Genomic DNA, 17086 nt, shown 5'->3' with positions numbered 1-17086 from the left:
GGACGGCAAGCACTATGCACCCCTCGGGCTTTGCCTTTTAGATGGGATGGTGAGATAGGAATTAAACTCTCTGGTAGCTTTGGGTCCCGAGTCTGGCATGCAGCCCCTAGGCCACACAGGAACATCGCAGCTTGGATAAAGCAGGAATTTATATTTATTTCAAGTGGTCTCCCATATAATGTGATAGTTTACCGACTATGCTAACGAGTACGAGCGAGATAATAGAGGAACAAATTAAAAAGTTGGCAATAAGGCGAGTAGAAAAATGCAGATGCGCAAACGAGCATTCACAAGGAGAGTTGGCAGACTGGAGCTTTTAACGCTGCCATATCATATCCTTAAAAGGTGGAGTTATTGATATAGTTATTAGAATGTTATTGATATAGTGGAACCTTGTCATAAGAGAGCAATATTGGGCATGAAAATATGTCATATCTGATATTCATTTTAAAAGTACAAGTATAGATTCCTACAAACAAGTCTGCTAATAAAACCAAGAAATTTGCGCTCTAATACAGACAACAGAAAGGTGCAAAAGCACAAAAGTGTTTAACTATGCTTAACATAAACACGAAATCTTGCCTTCTATTCCTTACTGGAGAGCGAAAATGAACACTCTGTTAAGCATGTTGTCCCCACACACAAATGAATAAATTTGAAAAATGGCGCAATAACAGGCATGTCAGCGATCTTTGCACTGTTCAGAACCCGCTCTTCTCTTTCCAGTTCTTGGTCATCGTTATTACTTGCATCACCTGCAGGAATTAGCTGATCGACGATTTTTTGGTCAGTTAGTTCAGATGCCACAGTGCCACAACCAAGTTGTCAATACAGTGATGAAGTCCTCAAACGCAACATTAAGAAGTGCCAGCTGACGTGGTGACCCTTTAACACACTTCTGATCGTTCTTTTCTTCCAGAAGCATTTGGAGCGGATGTCTTCAATCGGCACTTCAATCTCCTGCCTTGCGTTCAAGATTGTCGGCACGCTATGTACAGCAATGAAATTAGCGACAATGTCAGCTTTCTGCCCCTGCTCTCGACCGTCCTAAACTGCTTTATGCATCTGCATTGCCACTTTGCACGACGAAGCCCACAAACTTGTGGAGTCCAGCATGGGTGCCTGGCATGATGAGCATAATGTTTTGTTCAGTAACTCGCTACAGTAGAACCCCGTTCATACGTTTTTCACCAGTCCGAGAAAAAAAATATGTAACATCCGGGAAAACGCAACAGTGAGGAAGGCTCCGAAAAGGAACGAGAACGGTGCAGCTTTCACTTCAAACAATTTATTTCCACAAAGTGATGTTAGGACTTTAAAAAATCAAGAATAGTGGACTGCCGTTTCTTTCACTCGCTAGGAAACACCAGGCGCCTCTCAATAGCCTGAAAAGCCGCATTGCTGTCCACGTCACTTTGAGGTGCGACATACGCACGGAGGAGGTCCAGAGCCGCGACTACTTCTCCAAAGCTCGGATCTGACAAATCCTCGGAATCGTGTGGCTCGAGCTCGTCATCACAATCTGCGGCTTCACTCGTGACCGAGCTCGCAACAATACCACCGATACTCTGGCACTCCGATGTCACAACGGCAGCATCCACTGCGACGTAGTCGTATGCGAGTCCCGTGGCACCCAGCGCATCCATCGCCTCAGTGAGCTCTTGATCGCAAGAGGCTGCTTCCGACTCCCCAGCATCTGTGCCAGGAAGTTCCCCTTCGCCGTCCGCGCGAAAGCCACACTACGCGAAGCAGTACTGTGCAGTTGATGCAGCCACTGCAGCCCACCCTGAAGCGACATAGTGCATAGCGTCAAGCATTGAAATGGTCGTAGGCTGCTGTCCCCGATCAATATGCGCAAGACAGCGCTTCACAACACACTTCCGGTAGAAATGCTTCAGGTTCTTTATGACGCCGGCATCCAGCGGCTGCAGATGGCTTGTAGTGTTCGGTGGGAAGAACACAAGCTTGACGTTCCGAAGAAACTACGGGTCTCTTGGGTGGGCAGCATAATTGTCTAGAAAAAGGAGAACAAACACTCCTGCATTGGGATCCCATCTCGTTGTCGAAGTAGCGAAGAAATCCTTCGAACAACGAACATGTCATCCACGTACGACTGCTACTTCTGTGGTGACATGGCAGCAGGCAAGTGTTCTTCAAGCACCGCGGGTTGCAATATTTGCCGATTGCCCATGGCTTTAACCATCCATGTTGCAGCAAAGGAGCACCGTCAATCGCTCTTTGCTGTTTTTGCCTCCATGACATTCTTCTCCTTTCAGGCTAGGGACTTCGACGGCTGCACCCGGAAAAAAAAAAAAGCCGTTTCATCGGCGTTGTAGATGTCACGAGGCGCATAGCCCTCAATTAGTATAGCAGGTAGTGTGGCTTTCTAATCGTCGACTGTTACCAAGTTCACACTTGCTGATTCACTGCTGTCTTGTACGCGATGCTGCGCCTCTTCCGGAAACGGTCGATCCAGCCATTCGACGCCGCAAAGTCCGTGATGCCCTGTCTGTTGGCGATGTCCACTGCCTTCTCGCGCAAAATGCTGCCATCAAAGTTGACGCCGGCAGCACGAGCTTGCTTGAACCAGGTCAGAAGAGCCTCGTCTAGGTTTCCATACTTGGCCCCACGAGCCTGCTTAGCTTTCAGGCTGAAAAGCGCTGCATTGCCTTCAATCTCGGCATGCTTTGAGATGATGCTGTTAAGCTTCGATGGTGGCAGACCAAGGTCTTTGGCAGTATCAATTCTTTTCCGCGCTGGCTGCCGGTCGACAGCGTTGAGTGCATCCAGCTTTTTCTGGAGGGAAAGCGACTTCCGCTTGCGCGACGCCATCGAAGAACGTCAGATCACGACCGTCGGGTACAAAGGACGAGGGTTAGTTCGACTGGTTCACGACCGACTTTGTCGTGGACTGGTTCGACGGATGGATGGATGGATGGATGAAGCTGAACCCTTTGAATCGGGCGGTGGCAGTGCACGCCACCTAGCTGACGTTCACGAGGCAGATGGCCATCTAGTGGCGGCCTCTCCAACTCGAGTGTGGCTTCATGAAGTTAGTTCCATAGCTAAGCCTAGCCACGATTCTTTAAAAGTCAAAATGGTGGTCGGCGCGCGTTGCCTCAGGCGGGTTCGCGGTGACCAGTTGAGACGTATCATGTGGGAACGTTTTCACAGCTCCAACGTAACAACAAGTATCCCAATACATTGTATTCTACAAGAGCAATGCCGGGACCGGATGAAAGCGACGTAACAGCCGGGAAAACGCAGCAGTGAGGAACGTAACAACGGAGTTCTACTGTCAGAATAACAGCCTGGGGGGCAAGTTGGTGCATGATGGAATTGAACGGCGGCGCAACACTGAAACGGACACAGACAAGAAGGGGACACCACATGCGCACATGTGGTGTCCCCTTCTTGTCTGTGTCCGTTTCCGTGTTGCGCCGCCGTTCAATTCCACCGGGTTCTACTGTATATTCATGTTTGTTATAATGAGGTTCAACTGCATTGCAAGTTTCCTCAACATCACCAACAGCAGACCCCAAAAATTTTGCCTGATATTTTATATCCATATTTTATGTCCCAATTCCACTTGAAGTCTGAAGAAAGAATACCACCAATAAACCTACCAGTATAAGCCGGATTACACTTGCTGTAACTCTCATGCTTTCTGTGTCAAAGGAAGAAGTTTATTTATGGACCTTCCACTGAGCTGAATACAAATTCATTTGGACATTTTCCATTTCTGGCACCATGATGTTATGGTTATGGTGTGGTTATGGTATGGTTATGAGGTTGTGGTGTGCATTAATATCTGCGGTTACCACACATGTGCCGAACACGGAATATGGGCTCACCTTCATCGAGGTTGACGTATTCGACAGTCTCGTCCTCCTCTCCCGTGCGACGATTGCGCTTGCGACCCACAATATGCGCCCTGTCATCCAGGTGGTGGCCGATGGTCAGCTCCTGGAGTCCCGATCGACTGTCCTGCAGCGACCGGCGGGTCTCCTTCACCTGTGGCACAAGGCAGGTTGTGTGCGTTCAAGGGGAGCAGGGGCACTGCGCACTCTTTGACAACATGTCAGCAACAAACACAGGCACGCGAAACGAGGTACCTCGGAAAGAACTTGTTGCTCGTGCAGTTGATCTCCTGCCAGATGTATTTTTGCTCAAAGTACGCCAAACACACAGCAAGGAACCACATAATACAAGCAGCCCCACTTGTGCTGCACTGTAATAAGGCGGTGATCAATCAATGGCATCCACCTAAGTGCAGACACAGGGCCACAAAAGAGAGCTATAGACAAGTGTCATGTTTGTGAACAAAGGTGGCGGTGCGATCGGCAGCGACATGGGGTGTAGGCGAAAACGCAGCGTGTCTACACAGCGGCAAGTGACGCTGCTTTCGTGTGGGCGAATATTTTGAAGCATAAGCTTCACTTTTACGTAGAAATGCTTTGGTTTATGCCTAGAGAGTAGTTCAGCCCTTTCGGAGCCGATTACTGCTGGAATTACCCGGCAAAAAGCTGCGTTGGCTACCTTCACCGTGGCTTCAACAGCGTGCGGCTGCAGTGGGTGGCTGTACAAGAAAAATTTTGTTAACACTGTTCAACTCCCGGGCTTATTGTTAGGCATGAAAGGAGGACAATATTGGAATGACTGGAAGTGCGTTTTTCATATGACGACTTTTGATGGGCTTCCCGCTGCACCAAGCGCTTTCACTCTTAAGAACTATAGGGAACTAGAAATCATATTTCTAGCTCACTGTAGCTGCAACTTAAGTCACAGAATTTCATCGAATAAGAAGAACTCAACCTTTTAGTTCTTTGTAACATTAGCCTATAGTGCGCTGCCAGCTTGTTTTATCCTGGTCGATAAAAAAAAATTTTTTTCATGTATGCTACATTGTATAGACGCGTCGAGGCCATTCTCAGGCTAATATATACATGAATGCTTTTACGACTGCTCTCATTTTGTTCTCTTTGCTCTACTGGAGAGGTGCATAAGCGCAAATGCAGCGTTCTCGACGATAACTCGCCACGAAATTTAAGCGATCGGCTGAGCTTTTTTTTTATACACTTAGAACATTTTTATTCAAATGGGCGTCATCTTATTTTGCTTATATTGCACCCCTCACAGTCGAATACACTTTGGAACTTTAAACTCTATATACCATATATACCGTACTTACTTAATCGTAGCTAGGTTGTATGTGGAGATATAATTCGTTTGTCAGGTTCACAATGACTTTCAAAAGAAGATTTAATAATCTGAGGAATGATGCTCCGTGGCTTTGCCGGGATCCTAACGATGTTTACCAGTTTTCTAGGGCTCGTGATGAAGAGCCATTAGTTGAAACTCTCGAAAGTGAAAACAGAGGAAAGCTAGACTGGGCCTGTCTCAGCAATATTGTGCAGGGATCGAGTGACCGCTCAAAGTAACTGCAGTTACCTTCACAGCAGCTTTTGAGTCTTTTTCTGTACAAACATATATGCGGACAGTACTGCACGTGAATGGGATGTCACAGCGCGGCTTTCCTGCCTTTGATTAGGATCATTATACGCACAAGGAATATTGCATCAAATCGCATGTTAACCGCAAACGCAGCCCATTGCCGAAGGGTCTAATTGTTGCACTCAAAGCCGCTGCCCTTCGTTCTCATCTTAATTCGACCGCAAGAAACATGTGAAAATGGGTGCCATTTTTTTTTTTTTTCCGCAACCAACCGCACCACAGCTTGCAAGAATATCAGGAATTATGCTCGAAAACACAGCAAGCGCAGCGCATCCAATGCAGACGGCTCGGGCTTTTGCCTACACCTCGAAAATCACTGTTGCCAGCGCCGCCGCATCTCAACTGACGGCACGGGCTGACGCTCGTCTATACAGCTTTCTCAATGTCTCTCTATGCATTCCGACTGTTCACAAAAAAACAGACAAATGAACTGAGGAAACCCCACCACTCTCCTCATTGGGTACTTTTCTCTCTTTGCCGTATGCCCAAGAGTCATTTGTAGGAACAAACTTTTACTCTGTAGAATGAAGTACCTTATAGGAGTGACTCCCTGGGAGTTAAAATAAGCTGAGTCTCTGTGTACAAGCACATATACAAGCTTCAAAGCATAAGCACACATACAAGCTTCACCATAAGGGCCAAGTGCAACTCCTTCCTCATAGAATCTTCACCAATTAATCAGAACATTTGGCAACCTAAAACATCTTACAGCAGATTGGGCAAGTCGGTAACATTTCATGATAGCTCAACAGTACAAAAACGACTGCATGCTGTACGTCAGTACATCTTAATGTACTGACATTAACACGTACTGACAATAAAATATTAGATGCAGGTTGGCCACCCGTTGAACCTAGTTTATCCAGTAAACCACCTGCTGAGGTCACCGCTAGCCAATGCCAATCCATGCAGTCAGTTCTTTAGCAAGTGTCCGCTGCTGGAGAGTGCACACAAATGGTTCGATTTGGTTTGGTTTGTGGGGTTTAACATCCCAAAGCTACTCAGGCTATGAGAGACGCTGTAGTGGAGGACTCCGGAAATGCTGACCACCTGTGGTTCTTTAATATGCACTGAAATTGCACAGCACACGGGCACGTTGCTGTTCGCCTTTATCGTAAAGCAGCCGCCGAGGCTGGGAATCGTAGTCGAGTGCCGTAATTACTGTGCCACCCCGGCGGGGAGTGCACACAAATGCTGTATTGTTTCAGAAGACAATGTTCAAACCAAATGGTCAAGCAAAATGCTATATAGCCACTCAAGACGTTCAAGAGAATTAAAGAAGCAATGTGTGAACAACAGCAAGCTTCAGCCTCATGCAGGACTGCTAGAATGGCTGATTCGTGACACATAAAAGCATGGATACACAAAATAAGTATATAGTGCTAAATTACAGCTTTATTTGCAGCATAATTTATTAGAGAGGCTCTGCTACCATTCACTGTAATGAAAACAGTGCTGTTGATCTGGCAGACAGCCAGTCTGTTTATTATTTTCTTCATTTAGGCATCTAAGAACTCATGATAAATCTACTACTGCATTCTCTCCTAACACAGGAGGGGGGGAAGGATTGTGTTTGTTGTAAAACACTCTAAAATGGTTTCTGGCTAGTTTCGCAGGTATTAAGCATGAAAATAAAATTTGGTTTAAAGCGACTGCCTCCCCACACAATTAACCAAGAGGCTTTCCTAGTTTCATGACAATGAAGTTATGTGTAAGGTGTGTTGTCCAATACAAAGTTAACATAAGGTAGATTTAATAAAGTGTTCTTGGTGCTGAGATGATTTCCATTCACTCAGGATAGGCTCTACCTGCCACAAGTTTCCATAATGCGAAGAGGTTAGCTATACAAAGGCAGATTCTTTTGAACAAGCCACAGTGTGCAGGCATCTCAAAATTCAACACACCAATGCTCAAGTACACTCACAACCTACAAGCCTTGGCTGCAGTTGCTGAGCTGTAGGTGCAACGTGGCATTTGCAACGGCTCACTTTCAAGGAATGCAAATAGCACAGCAGTTCAGCAAGCTACCCGAAGCAGTGGAGCGTGACTCACCCCTCCTGGGGCCACGCGAGTTGACTGGGATGCCTGGTAGACCTGTGGTTGCCCACGCTCATCAGTCGTCATCGTCATCACCGAGGATGACGAGAAGCTGTGGCAGTTCGGGTCCTGCGTGAGCCGACCCTAAAACAGCCAAACATCGACCTTTTTTGTACACACTGCAAATGATGGCATCGCAGTGGCAGAAACAACCAAAGCAAAGTGTCAGCCACAAAACAAAAAGCTGAACAATAAAACTCCATCAGTGTGGCACAATTGTACTTAACAAGTACGCTGATCAGCCGCATGCAGAAATTAGAGCCACTAATAACAAAATGTACCAAGGAAATGTGGCAGCAGCATATTAAATTGCATTTTCCTGACAAAAAACACTGCAAGAGTTGATAGCATCAACAGAGACAGTGGCAACCCTCTGTATAAGTCTCTCCTGCTCCCAGTACTCACAATTGTGGAGAACATGTCCGTGGGGAACAGGCCGAGGCTGGCTGAGCGTCGCGTTCCTCCGAGTCCTGGGAATGCGCCCAGCATGGGTCCCAGCATGCTGTCCATCATGGCTTCCATTTGCCTCATGCCCTCGAACGGACCCCCACTGCATATACGCGCAGAAAGAGGAAACTAAGGACTCCAGTTAAAGAAAAAAGCAAAGGAAACAGCAGACAGTTGACGAGCATCACAACCTCGTGCTTTTTGAAAAAATTGCAAAAATAGTCAATAACGTTATTAGTTATATGACACACAATTAAAATAGATTGCGTTCGGAGACTTGGCTCTAAGAGGTGTTCAGTTTTGAACACAACTGAGTTCTGAAGCCACGATATGGCAGTTTGTCATTTCTTCAACCAGTGTGACTCTGCATGAGAACTGCAGCTGGTGCACTTTGCCACAGAACAGGAACAAGCAGTGATAGTGCACCAGAATAAGGATGAAAAAATCATAGAACTGCAATTTGCAAGGGGGGCAAAAGAATGCTGGCGCTACTTAGAGGCAAGAGAGAGAAATGCCACAGGGACGACTGCGGCCAACACTCAAGGCATATGAACGAATTTGATTGCGAAGTGAACCACGACGGAAGGCACTACCTGGTTGGTTAATTGATGGTGGTTGTTACTGATTGCGTTTGCATTTCACATGATTAAGAAGTCCCTGGAAAAGTTGTGCTGATGGGTCAGTGATTCGTTCCTCCATCAGACAACCATCTCTCGTGCAGCAGAAGCCTGTATGTGAACCATTTTGGTCGATGACCCTATTCCTAAGCATTTTAACTCCAGAAGAGCTGAGTACCAGGCAGGGGAAAATCTTGTACCCATTGACATGCCGATGAGCACCCGGCAGAACCAGGGATCAAACCTGGCACCTCCTGAATGTGAAGCAGATGCTCTACCACAAGGCCACCACAAGTCTTCTATGCCTTATCACTTCACACCAACCCGAACGCTTTAACTAGACATGAAATTGTGGTTGTATAATATATTTTGATATCAACCGGACATGTGCTAACGAGCGCTTGCGACATGATAAACAGCGGCGCTCACCAGCCCGGGTTGCTTTCCTGCAATGCCTAGGTACAAAGCATCAAAACCAACGAGCCAACATGCAAGGCCCCTGTTCCCGCGGAAACATGACTTGATGAGAAACTTAGTGGCTTCTTTGCAGTGTCTTAGGAACGTAGGGATAAACAATTTGAGAACATTTGCTTGTAAATGAGCGGACTGGGTTTGTGGGGCGCAGCATGAGCAATAACACGGCAGCTGTAAGCCATCGCGATGGTTTGTCCACATGTCATAGGCGCATGGGGGAGAAGCATCCGGAAGCAACCAAGGAAACGACCCCGGCTTGTCGTGGCCTTCTACGAACCGGAATTAAAAATTAAGTCTCTTTGCTTAAGACAGCGCAAATACGAACTGAATTCTGCGAGAGCTAGAAAAAGCTGTTCATACTTGATGTTCTAAAAATGCTAATCTACCCTTTTATGCAGTGAATGACTTAATTGTAATGCCTTTGTACCTTATTCAACAGTTACTTTGTTTTCCAAATCAGGCAGTTCGCATAATAAGTTTTCCTGTATATTATGCCTTTTTTTTCCCCTGCATTGCCACAGTTACCGAGGGTGTAGCAAGGAAGGGGTGAGGTAGCCCCGAAATCTGAGCACTGACCTAGTTACTTTGAAATGAGTCGAATTCACGCTCCTCGCTGTGCAGCAAAACCCACTGCTCCAGATCGGCCAGTGGCGTTTGCCATCAATTAATCCTAAGCACTGACATGATGGTTTCCCTCACGGCCTATTTGCTGCTTCAGAACATAAAATTGCACAAACCACAAATTTACAATACAAATTTTGCTTTCCTACTGCAGTAAGTAGAACATGACGGCAAGGTGGAAAGGCTGATATATACTGAAGAGGAACAGTGTGAAGGACCAAGTGCAGACACACTCTGGTAAATGTGGTTTGCAAGGACAAGCAAAATATATGCCCTACAAAAGCTATGTGGCTGCCACGTCTTTTCCTAACTATGGCAAATACAAGTTTCGTCAAAGGCACAGAAAGCAACTACAGTGATTAATCAAAGCAGAGTAGGCAGACGTCACTCATCACCGCTTCAGAGCTTTCAAGTAGCAAGAGTAGAGCTGAAGGCTTTTATGTACAAATCTGCTCCATTGACACAGTCAACCGAAAACAGAAACCTTTACCCAAAATGAATCATTATAGTTCACAACTCCGAAAAATAGGACACAGTAGGCAAGGGGGCACGTAGAACAGCGTTGCACTTATAAGTGAATATTACTGGAAGTTTGCGCAGCTGAACTATCATGAATCGTCACAAACTTGCCCAATCTCTTGTTATAAAATGAATGTCAAGGGTGCAACTGTTTGGAGACTGTCATGACTTGCATTATAACTTCTTTCTAATAGACGAGTTCTTTCAGGTCAGTGATGCCAAAGCAACGTCTTTCCCACCACTGTCCTCTGCCTCATTTTCTTCAGGTGCGGGGCCCACAACAGCTGCCGGTTCTTTTTACCATTATTCGGTCGCTCTCGAGTGGGCGTCACGCGTGTCACCCGCATGGCAGCAAGCTTGCGAAGACTCTCGCGACATTTGGGGCGCGCGCGGCGTCAGCGGCAACGAGGGGCGCCCCAGAAACGGGCCGGCTGACGGTTGGTGGCCCGAGGCGATGCCTGCCCGGCGGCGCGACGCTTCATTTGCACGGCCGGCGCGCCCGCATTCATTCGCGGCCGCCACCTCTCGTCGCCGAGATGGGCTCCCACTGATTGCCCGTTTCGCGAGAGAAACCATTAGGTGGCCGCCTTATCGCCACGGGGGGACGCTTCGCTTCGCCCGCTGAAGACGTGCTGATGCGGCTGCCGCGTGTACGCCGTGGGCAGAAACGACTGCACCCGCCGAGCGTGGTGTGGCGTTCGTAACTTCGGGTGGTGGATGCTGAATGCTAGGCCACCGGATTGAATGCCGGTGAAACAGACCGCAAAAGGCGACCGAGTGCAGTGCGATGTCAGTGCGCTAAACAAACCCAGGAACAACGCAGGGTGTGGCAGATAAAAGAGGTTCACAAGGCCTTCGTCGAATTAATCGCAGGTTCCGAGGCTCGGTCGACGACAGGGGCTGATGGGGACCTCATGATTTGAGAGGAATCTGCCTCTTCTAAGTTTTATTCGACTACAGCGACGCTGCGGCATAGCCGGACTGGAGGCAGCGGTGCGCGCGTCACTCACCTCCAGTCCAGCCGGGGGCGTGAAAGGCAGCCAGCAAGCAGATGCAGTATGAGTTGCTCTGACGTCAAAATTCACATTTACACGCATACAAGGATCGGAGCACGAGCTGCAACTCGACCCCGACCGTCGGCACGGCTTCTCCGTGAAAAGTGAGGTGGCCGGCGAACGCTAAGCTACGGCGATTAAACGAACTGAGCAATGTATATATGTTTAAGTCCATCGACCCAGACCAGTATATTTTATGACCAACAAGCTTCTCTTCCACGCCGTACGAAAAAGTGAAGCCAAATTAAGCGAGTGCTTCCGTGCACCCTCAGGGCGACGACACAGACCGAAAGTCACACGACAGCGATGGAGAACGCAGAGGCAGGAGCCGTGACCCTCACGAGCAGAGGCCCCATGGTGCATCGCTCAGGCGAGGCCGAAAGCGGGAAGCTCATCGATCGGGATGCTCCGCGCTATGACGCGCCCCTTTTCCGGACATCGCCCCTCAAAGCGCCCTCATACATGACATCAGGCACAACCCACAAGCATGGTTACGGCAATGTGCGATAGTGTGTCACTCGGGGACAGAACCGCGGTCTCTGGACGCTGCTCGACGACGTTGGCCACGACGTCGAAAAACCAAACGCCGCGTAGATCGGACTCTGCCGGCCAGCCAACATCTTCGAGGATGCCCTCTACAAAAATAAGATTGATCTATTGTCTACTGCATACTCGGTTCCTCTCAGCAACACCAACATATTCTACTTTCGCGCATTTCCTGCCGCTCACGAAGCAGCGCTCCTGGCGCGCTGGCGACTTGGGATGCGCGCACACCCGTCTCTGTTCCCTGCTGGAACGCGCGCAAGCTCAGGTGAGCGGGGGCAGCGGGCGGGCCTTCGCAGTGCTGCTCGGCGACGCGTACGAGGAAGGCGGAACCACGCTCCGCTTGATCACCGTTCCTCGCTGTCAGGATGAGTGAACGTCGCCTCGACAGCCGGCACGCCCGCGCTGCTCGAGGACCCAAAGCGCACCAAGATGGCCGCGTTCAAAAGGCCCTCCCCTCCGCCTTTCAGTAAGGGCGACAGCGCTGATACGAAAAGTGATGCCCCGTTCAACGGGTGCGCACAGCGATCTTCTGTCGTACCGCAGCTGACGACGACGCCACGACCGTTCACTGGCCGGGAGAAGCGGTCTCTGCAGGTGGGGCAGCGTACGGTGAGACCTGCTAATTTTCAAGCCACCAAGCACGGACGAAGGGACTAAAAACTCCAAGGATGCACTTAAGTCTGCTCAGGTGCAGTAATACGAAAGCACTTAAAGTCCCTCGATAATTTGAAAGTAGCGACACTCTCCTCCACTCCGTCACTTTCCTCCTCGAATATCCTCGCCCGCCGCCTGCGCGCGCTGCACACGGCACGCTTTTTTGGGCAGCGCTCCTTCGCCATCCGGGAAACTGGCTGGCACGCGCGCGCGCTCTTAAGTTTGCGCTTTTTTCACGCTCTGTTATCGAATAAAGACACGAATAAGACATGCGGCTTGCTTGACTGTACCGCGAGCCACATAAATTAGCGTCTCGTACGCGCAATGAAAGTGCAAATTACGAGCGCTTGCCGCATGAACAAAAACCGCTTGCTTAATACACATCACATTACTTTTGACTTTTCATTTCCATGTGCCTCAACACGGCTAAATATAATAAGCATAATATTTACTATATATTTGAACATTCCTGAATATTCTCAGCATACCGATGCTGAGTTATATGTATTTTAAATTCAAACTAATTTTAGCGGAAGTAAAGTTTATGCAGTTGTTAACGAGCGGAGTTTTATTAATGCGATAGTTGCTAGCAAGAGGCTGGAACAAATGCTTTGATGGTCATCCTAAAATTTTTCAATAAGGTTTAGACTGAGGTTGGTACCGCGCAGTGCACATGCAGCTGCTTAGTTGTTTTCGTAGTTAAAAATTTCCGCGGCTGCTTGAAAACGATCGAATATCAACTTTTTTCTGTTAAGAATGAAACGGATCTAGCTCCTGCTGTCGGCAGCCTTGAAGTGACGTCGAGCCGAAACCGAGAGTCAAGATCAGGCACCGATTTCCCGTCATCCGTACCCCAAAATTTGGCCCTGTCGACCACCGATACATCACCTTGTCAGAAGTTCATCCACATTGGTGTCAACTCTAATTTTAGTATGACCAATATTTTCTTTTTCTTTTGCTTTGACTAGACTAAAGAAACGTGACCCACAACGCTTTCGACTCTTTAGTGGCAAAATGTGGAAGAAGTACAGGCCTTATGTCGATAACTGCGACAGGGTGCGCACGTACAAAATACTGCTATGAGACCAAACAGCATTGTTTTCTTTGTACACACTAGACCTCTCGGGTCCAAGGCCGACGGCTACCCTACGCTACGAAAATGGACATGACGCCCGTTAACTAGGCAAATAATTAAGGAGGCCCACCTAAATTTGGAAGTCAAGACTGAGTTGGCCATACGCAAATTAGGTTATAGACACCAATCTCCGGTCAGACTCGGACCAGATCAAATTTTGGGGATTCAGAGGGCCACATTTCGAGGGTGGCCCTCATAGATTGGTAGATTACCACTGAATTTCCCATACTCAAATAGGTCGGACACCAATTTTGGTCCAATTCAGGGGAGGACAAATTTCGGGGGTCTAGAGAGCTAATTTTGGGAATAGGCCACCTAGGTTTGGAGGCCACCACTCAATTCGTCGTACGCAAATTAGGTTGGACACCAATTTTGGTCAAATTGGACGAGGTCAAACTTTGGGGGTCCAGAGAGCTAAATTTTGGCAATGGCCCACCTAAGTTTGGAGGTAATCCCTGAATTCGCACTACGCAAATGAGGTTGGTAATTAATTTTGCCACCTATTGAAGTGGTCAAATGTAAGGGGTTTCTGGGGCTACATTCTGAGGGAGCCCACCGAAATTTGGACGTAACCAGTAAATATTCAAATTAGGTAGGACATCAATTTTCGCCAGATTAGGATGAGGTCTAATTTCGAGGGTCTAAAGAGACAAAATTTTGATGTGCGGATATATATACACTATGTGGACAAGTTCTGCGAAAGAGTCCTCTACACTCTCCTGCGACATAAACCTATTAATGAATTAACAATCTCCTTCATTGCACGCGTTAGCGCCGAAAAGCGAGACCTTTAGTTCGGACATTAAAGCGGCTATTGTATGCGCATTGTATGCATCAGCTTTCGCTATTATATAGCACGTTGAGCAGAACCACGAAGTCAAAACAATAACGCGCATAACGGCGCAAAATGATCAGTGAATTAAGTGAGATTATCAGCTTTGTGATGCGCTTGCAAGCAGTTTCATGTCGCTTGGAACAAATGCACAGTACGTCGCAGAAGCAGCAGAGGTGACTAGTCTTCGTCGGGGTGAAGTGCTTGCGGCCGATGTTATTGAACCACTTTTTTATTCGAATGGTGGCCTTCTTTCCGCTCGGAATTGCGAAAAAAATGAAACCTTTTTCACGACAGCTTGTGCAAATAAATATGCCGCAGCTCGGTATAGCGCTGCATTAAAACAGCGCGAATAGCGCAAAGTGCAAGCGCGGAATGCTAGGGAGCTCGCTCCTACAAACAGCGGCTGCCTAAAAAATGGCGCCGGCTAAAAATGAAAACACAAAAAGAGCGAACTTTTCGCGCGCTTTTCCCGGCGATGGCCCGCGGAGCCAATCACCTTTGAGAAGAGCGCCGATGGGAGAGTTGAGAGAGGAGGGTCTGCGAGGGGGCGCGGAGCGGCGGCAAAGTTCACAGAAAGTCGCTACTTTCGTATTATTAAGGGACTTTAAAAGCACTGAGTTTGTGACGCCGCCTAGTGGATGTGCCCGAAACTACGCTAGCGGACTTCAGCCGCACTCGGCCAATGGCGGATGTATATGGAGCATTTACCTATGTTAAATGAAGGAGCGGCGCAGATGGAACTTCATGAAGACAACTATGGTTTGGTTTGTGGGGTTTAACGTCCCAAATCAACTCAGGCTATGAGAGACGCCGTAGTGGAGGACTCCGGAAATTTGTTCACTGCACAGCGCCAGTGTGTGTCGCAGTTGGGACTTCATTAAGACGACGATGAGCACTGCGCAGTACGAGTGTGAGTTGCAGTTTCACACGAGACGTGATCGGGTGCGGCGATAGTGTTCTCGTGCCTGGGCCAGGGAAGCTGTTCTGTTCGTTTTGTCGCAGGTTCGAGACCCGGTGGCGGCAATGTTTTTTTCTTTTTATTCAAAGTTCGTGCAGATACGCTCTGTGCACAATGCCTGTCCACCTCACTCATGAGACAAGAAATTATTTCGCAACAATACTTTGCTAAAGTGCAACTAAGCATTCCGTGCCACTGCGACAGATCGCAGGTGGTGCAACTGAGGAGCGGAATCCGAGGTAAATTCGTACGTGCCACTACACACGGGAGGTAGTAATAAAACAGGTCGGTGTGAATAGTGCCATGAAGACAATAATGAATTTTTTTTTTCGAGTGTAGCGGCGTCGTTTTCCCATGTCGGTCAAATTCGACCGCTCTAGGGGTACCACCTATGACCATCCCAGATGGCTTCGCCTGAATATACACCACACCGCGATGTAAGTTACTAACTTGAAAGGCCATTTTTGCGCGGTCAAAAACAAAACTTTCGGTCATGAAGCCGCGGGAAAACGAATTGATGCTCACGCTCGACAGTACTGACATTCGAACACGGGAGGTCACATCTGATCAGCAGAAGAAACTGCTTGAGAGCAGCGGCCCGCGCCTACACTATTCAGTAACGACGTCGCGTCCGCCTCGTGGTTTTTGTTCTCTTCCCGCGGAACCTCCGGTGCCCGGCTTTCGGCGCTGGCGGCACTTCAAGGCACTCCGAAGGCCGGCGCAGCCTCGAAGACAATGCGCGAACTGGAAAGCCGGCGGGCGCCAAGGTCGCACTCATTGTGGGGGGGGAAGGGGGGGGGGGGGGGCTGACCGGTAACTGTCACTGACTGCGGCGAATTCCGCGCCCATCGACAGGCACTCAGTTTTCCCGGCGAGCTGCAAAAGCCAAGCGCGTGCGCCAACATTGCGGAGCGGCGACGGCGTCACCGAACGCCGCGCGTCGCCCGAGCGCGGCCTGTCATCGGGGCAGATTACGGGGCCGCGTTTCGCTGCGCGCTGGTGCGCGTGCCCCACTTCGGAGCCGTCGGGAGGAGACAAAGGGTGTCCGGGCAACGCCCGCGCCGGGAATGCCTCCCGGAAGGGCGATGTCACATCGCAGTATGCCCCCGTGGACGACCCCTTCGAGGGGACTGGTGCCGCCCACCTGGACGGGTGGCAGGGGTGCTCGAACAGCGCGCGCGCTAATAACTTTCGGAGCGTACTCCTCCTTGTGCTGTAGAGGCGAATGCACTGTCTCACCGTGAGTTTTGTCCTCCAACCTGCCGTCGGTCTCTGTCACATCCTATTGCAAAATAGTCCCCAGCTTGACTAGCAGATGGAAGCCAAATGGGAAGCGAAATTGTATGACGTCACCCAGATCGCTGCGTAAAAAACAATTGCGCCAGCATCTGGATATCAAATCATGTGCGTATTTTGGTACCCCCTTTTGCTCGCGCCACTCATGAGGCAAGTAAGAATTTCGCCACAAAAAGCATTCGGCTTTCGACTCCGCTAGAAGGCTTAGCCACCAAGCTGGCTCCTCCGTTTTGAACTGCCAACTCTGACGTGGGCCGATCATTAATTCGTTATTCGTCGACTAGCGTGCAGGATGACCGCATTTCCTTTGCTCCTGCA

At 48.8% G+C, this 17086-nt stretch overlaps 1 protein-coding gene across 1 annotated transcript in view; it reads right to left on the bottom strand.

Moving 5' to 3' along the window:
- LOC146196021 (myeloid leukemia factor-like) overlaps positions 1-17086 on the bottom strand; it is a 56087-nt gene that overhangs the window by 21043 nt on the left and 17958 nt on the right. The window contains exons 2-4 of the mRNA XM_084598018.1: positions 8017-8161; positions 7567-7695; positions 3855-4014 (exon numbers count right to left, since the gene is read on the bottom strand). Of these exons, the coding sequence (XP_084454144.1) occupies positions 3855-4014; positions 7567-7695; positions 8017-8161 (434 nt within the window). The remainder of the gene's footprint in view (positions 1-3854; positions 4015-7566; positions 7696-8016; positions 8162-17086) is intronic.

The sequence above is a fragment of the Amblyomma maculatum genome, chromosome 3 (genome assembly GCF_055883805.1).
Source record: "Amblyomma maculatum isolate TAMU_Amacu chromosome 3, ASM5588380v1, whole genome shotgun sequence".
Classification (NCBI taxonomy): Eukaryota; Metazoa; Arthropoda; class Arachnida; order Ixodida; family Ixodidae; genus Amblyomma; species Amblyomma maculatum.
The sequence above is the reverse complement of the archived record's forward strand: the minus strand, read 5'-3'. Positions and strand labels throughout refer to the sequence as shown.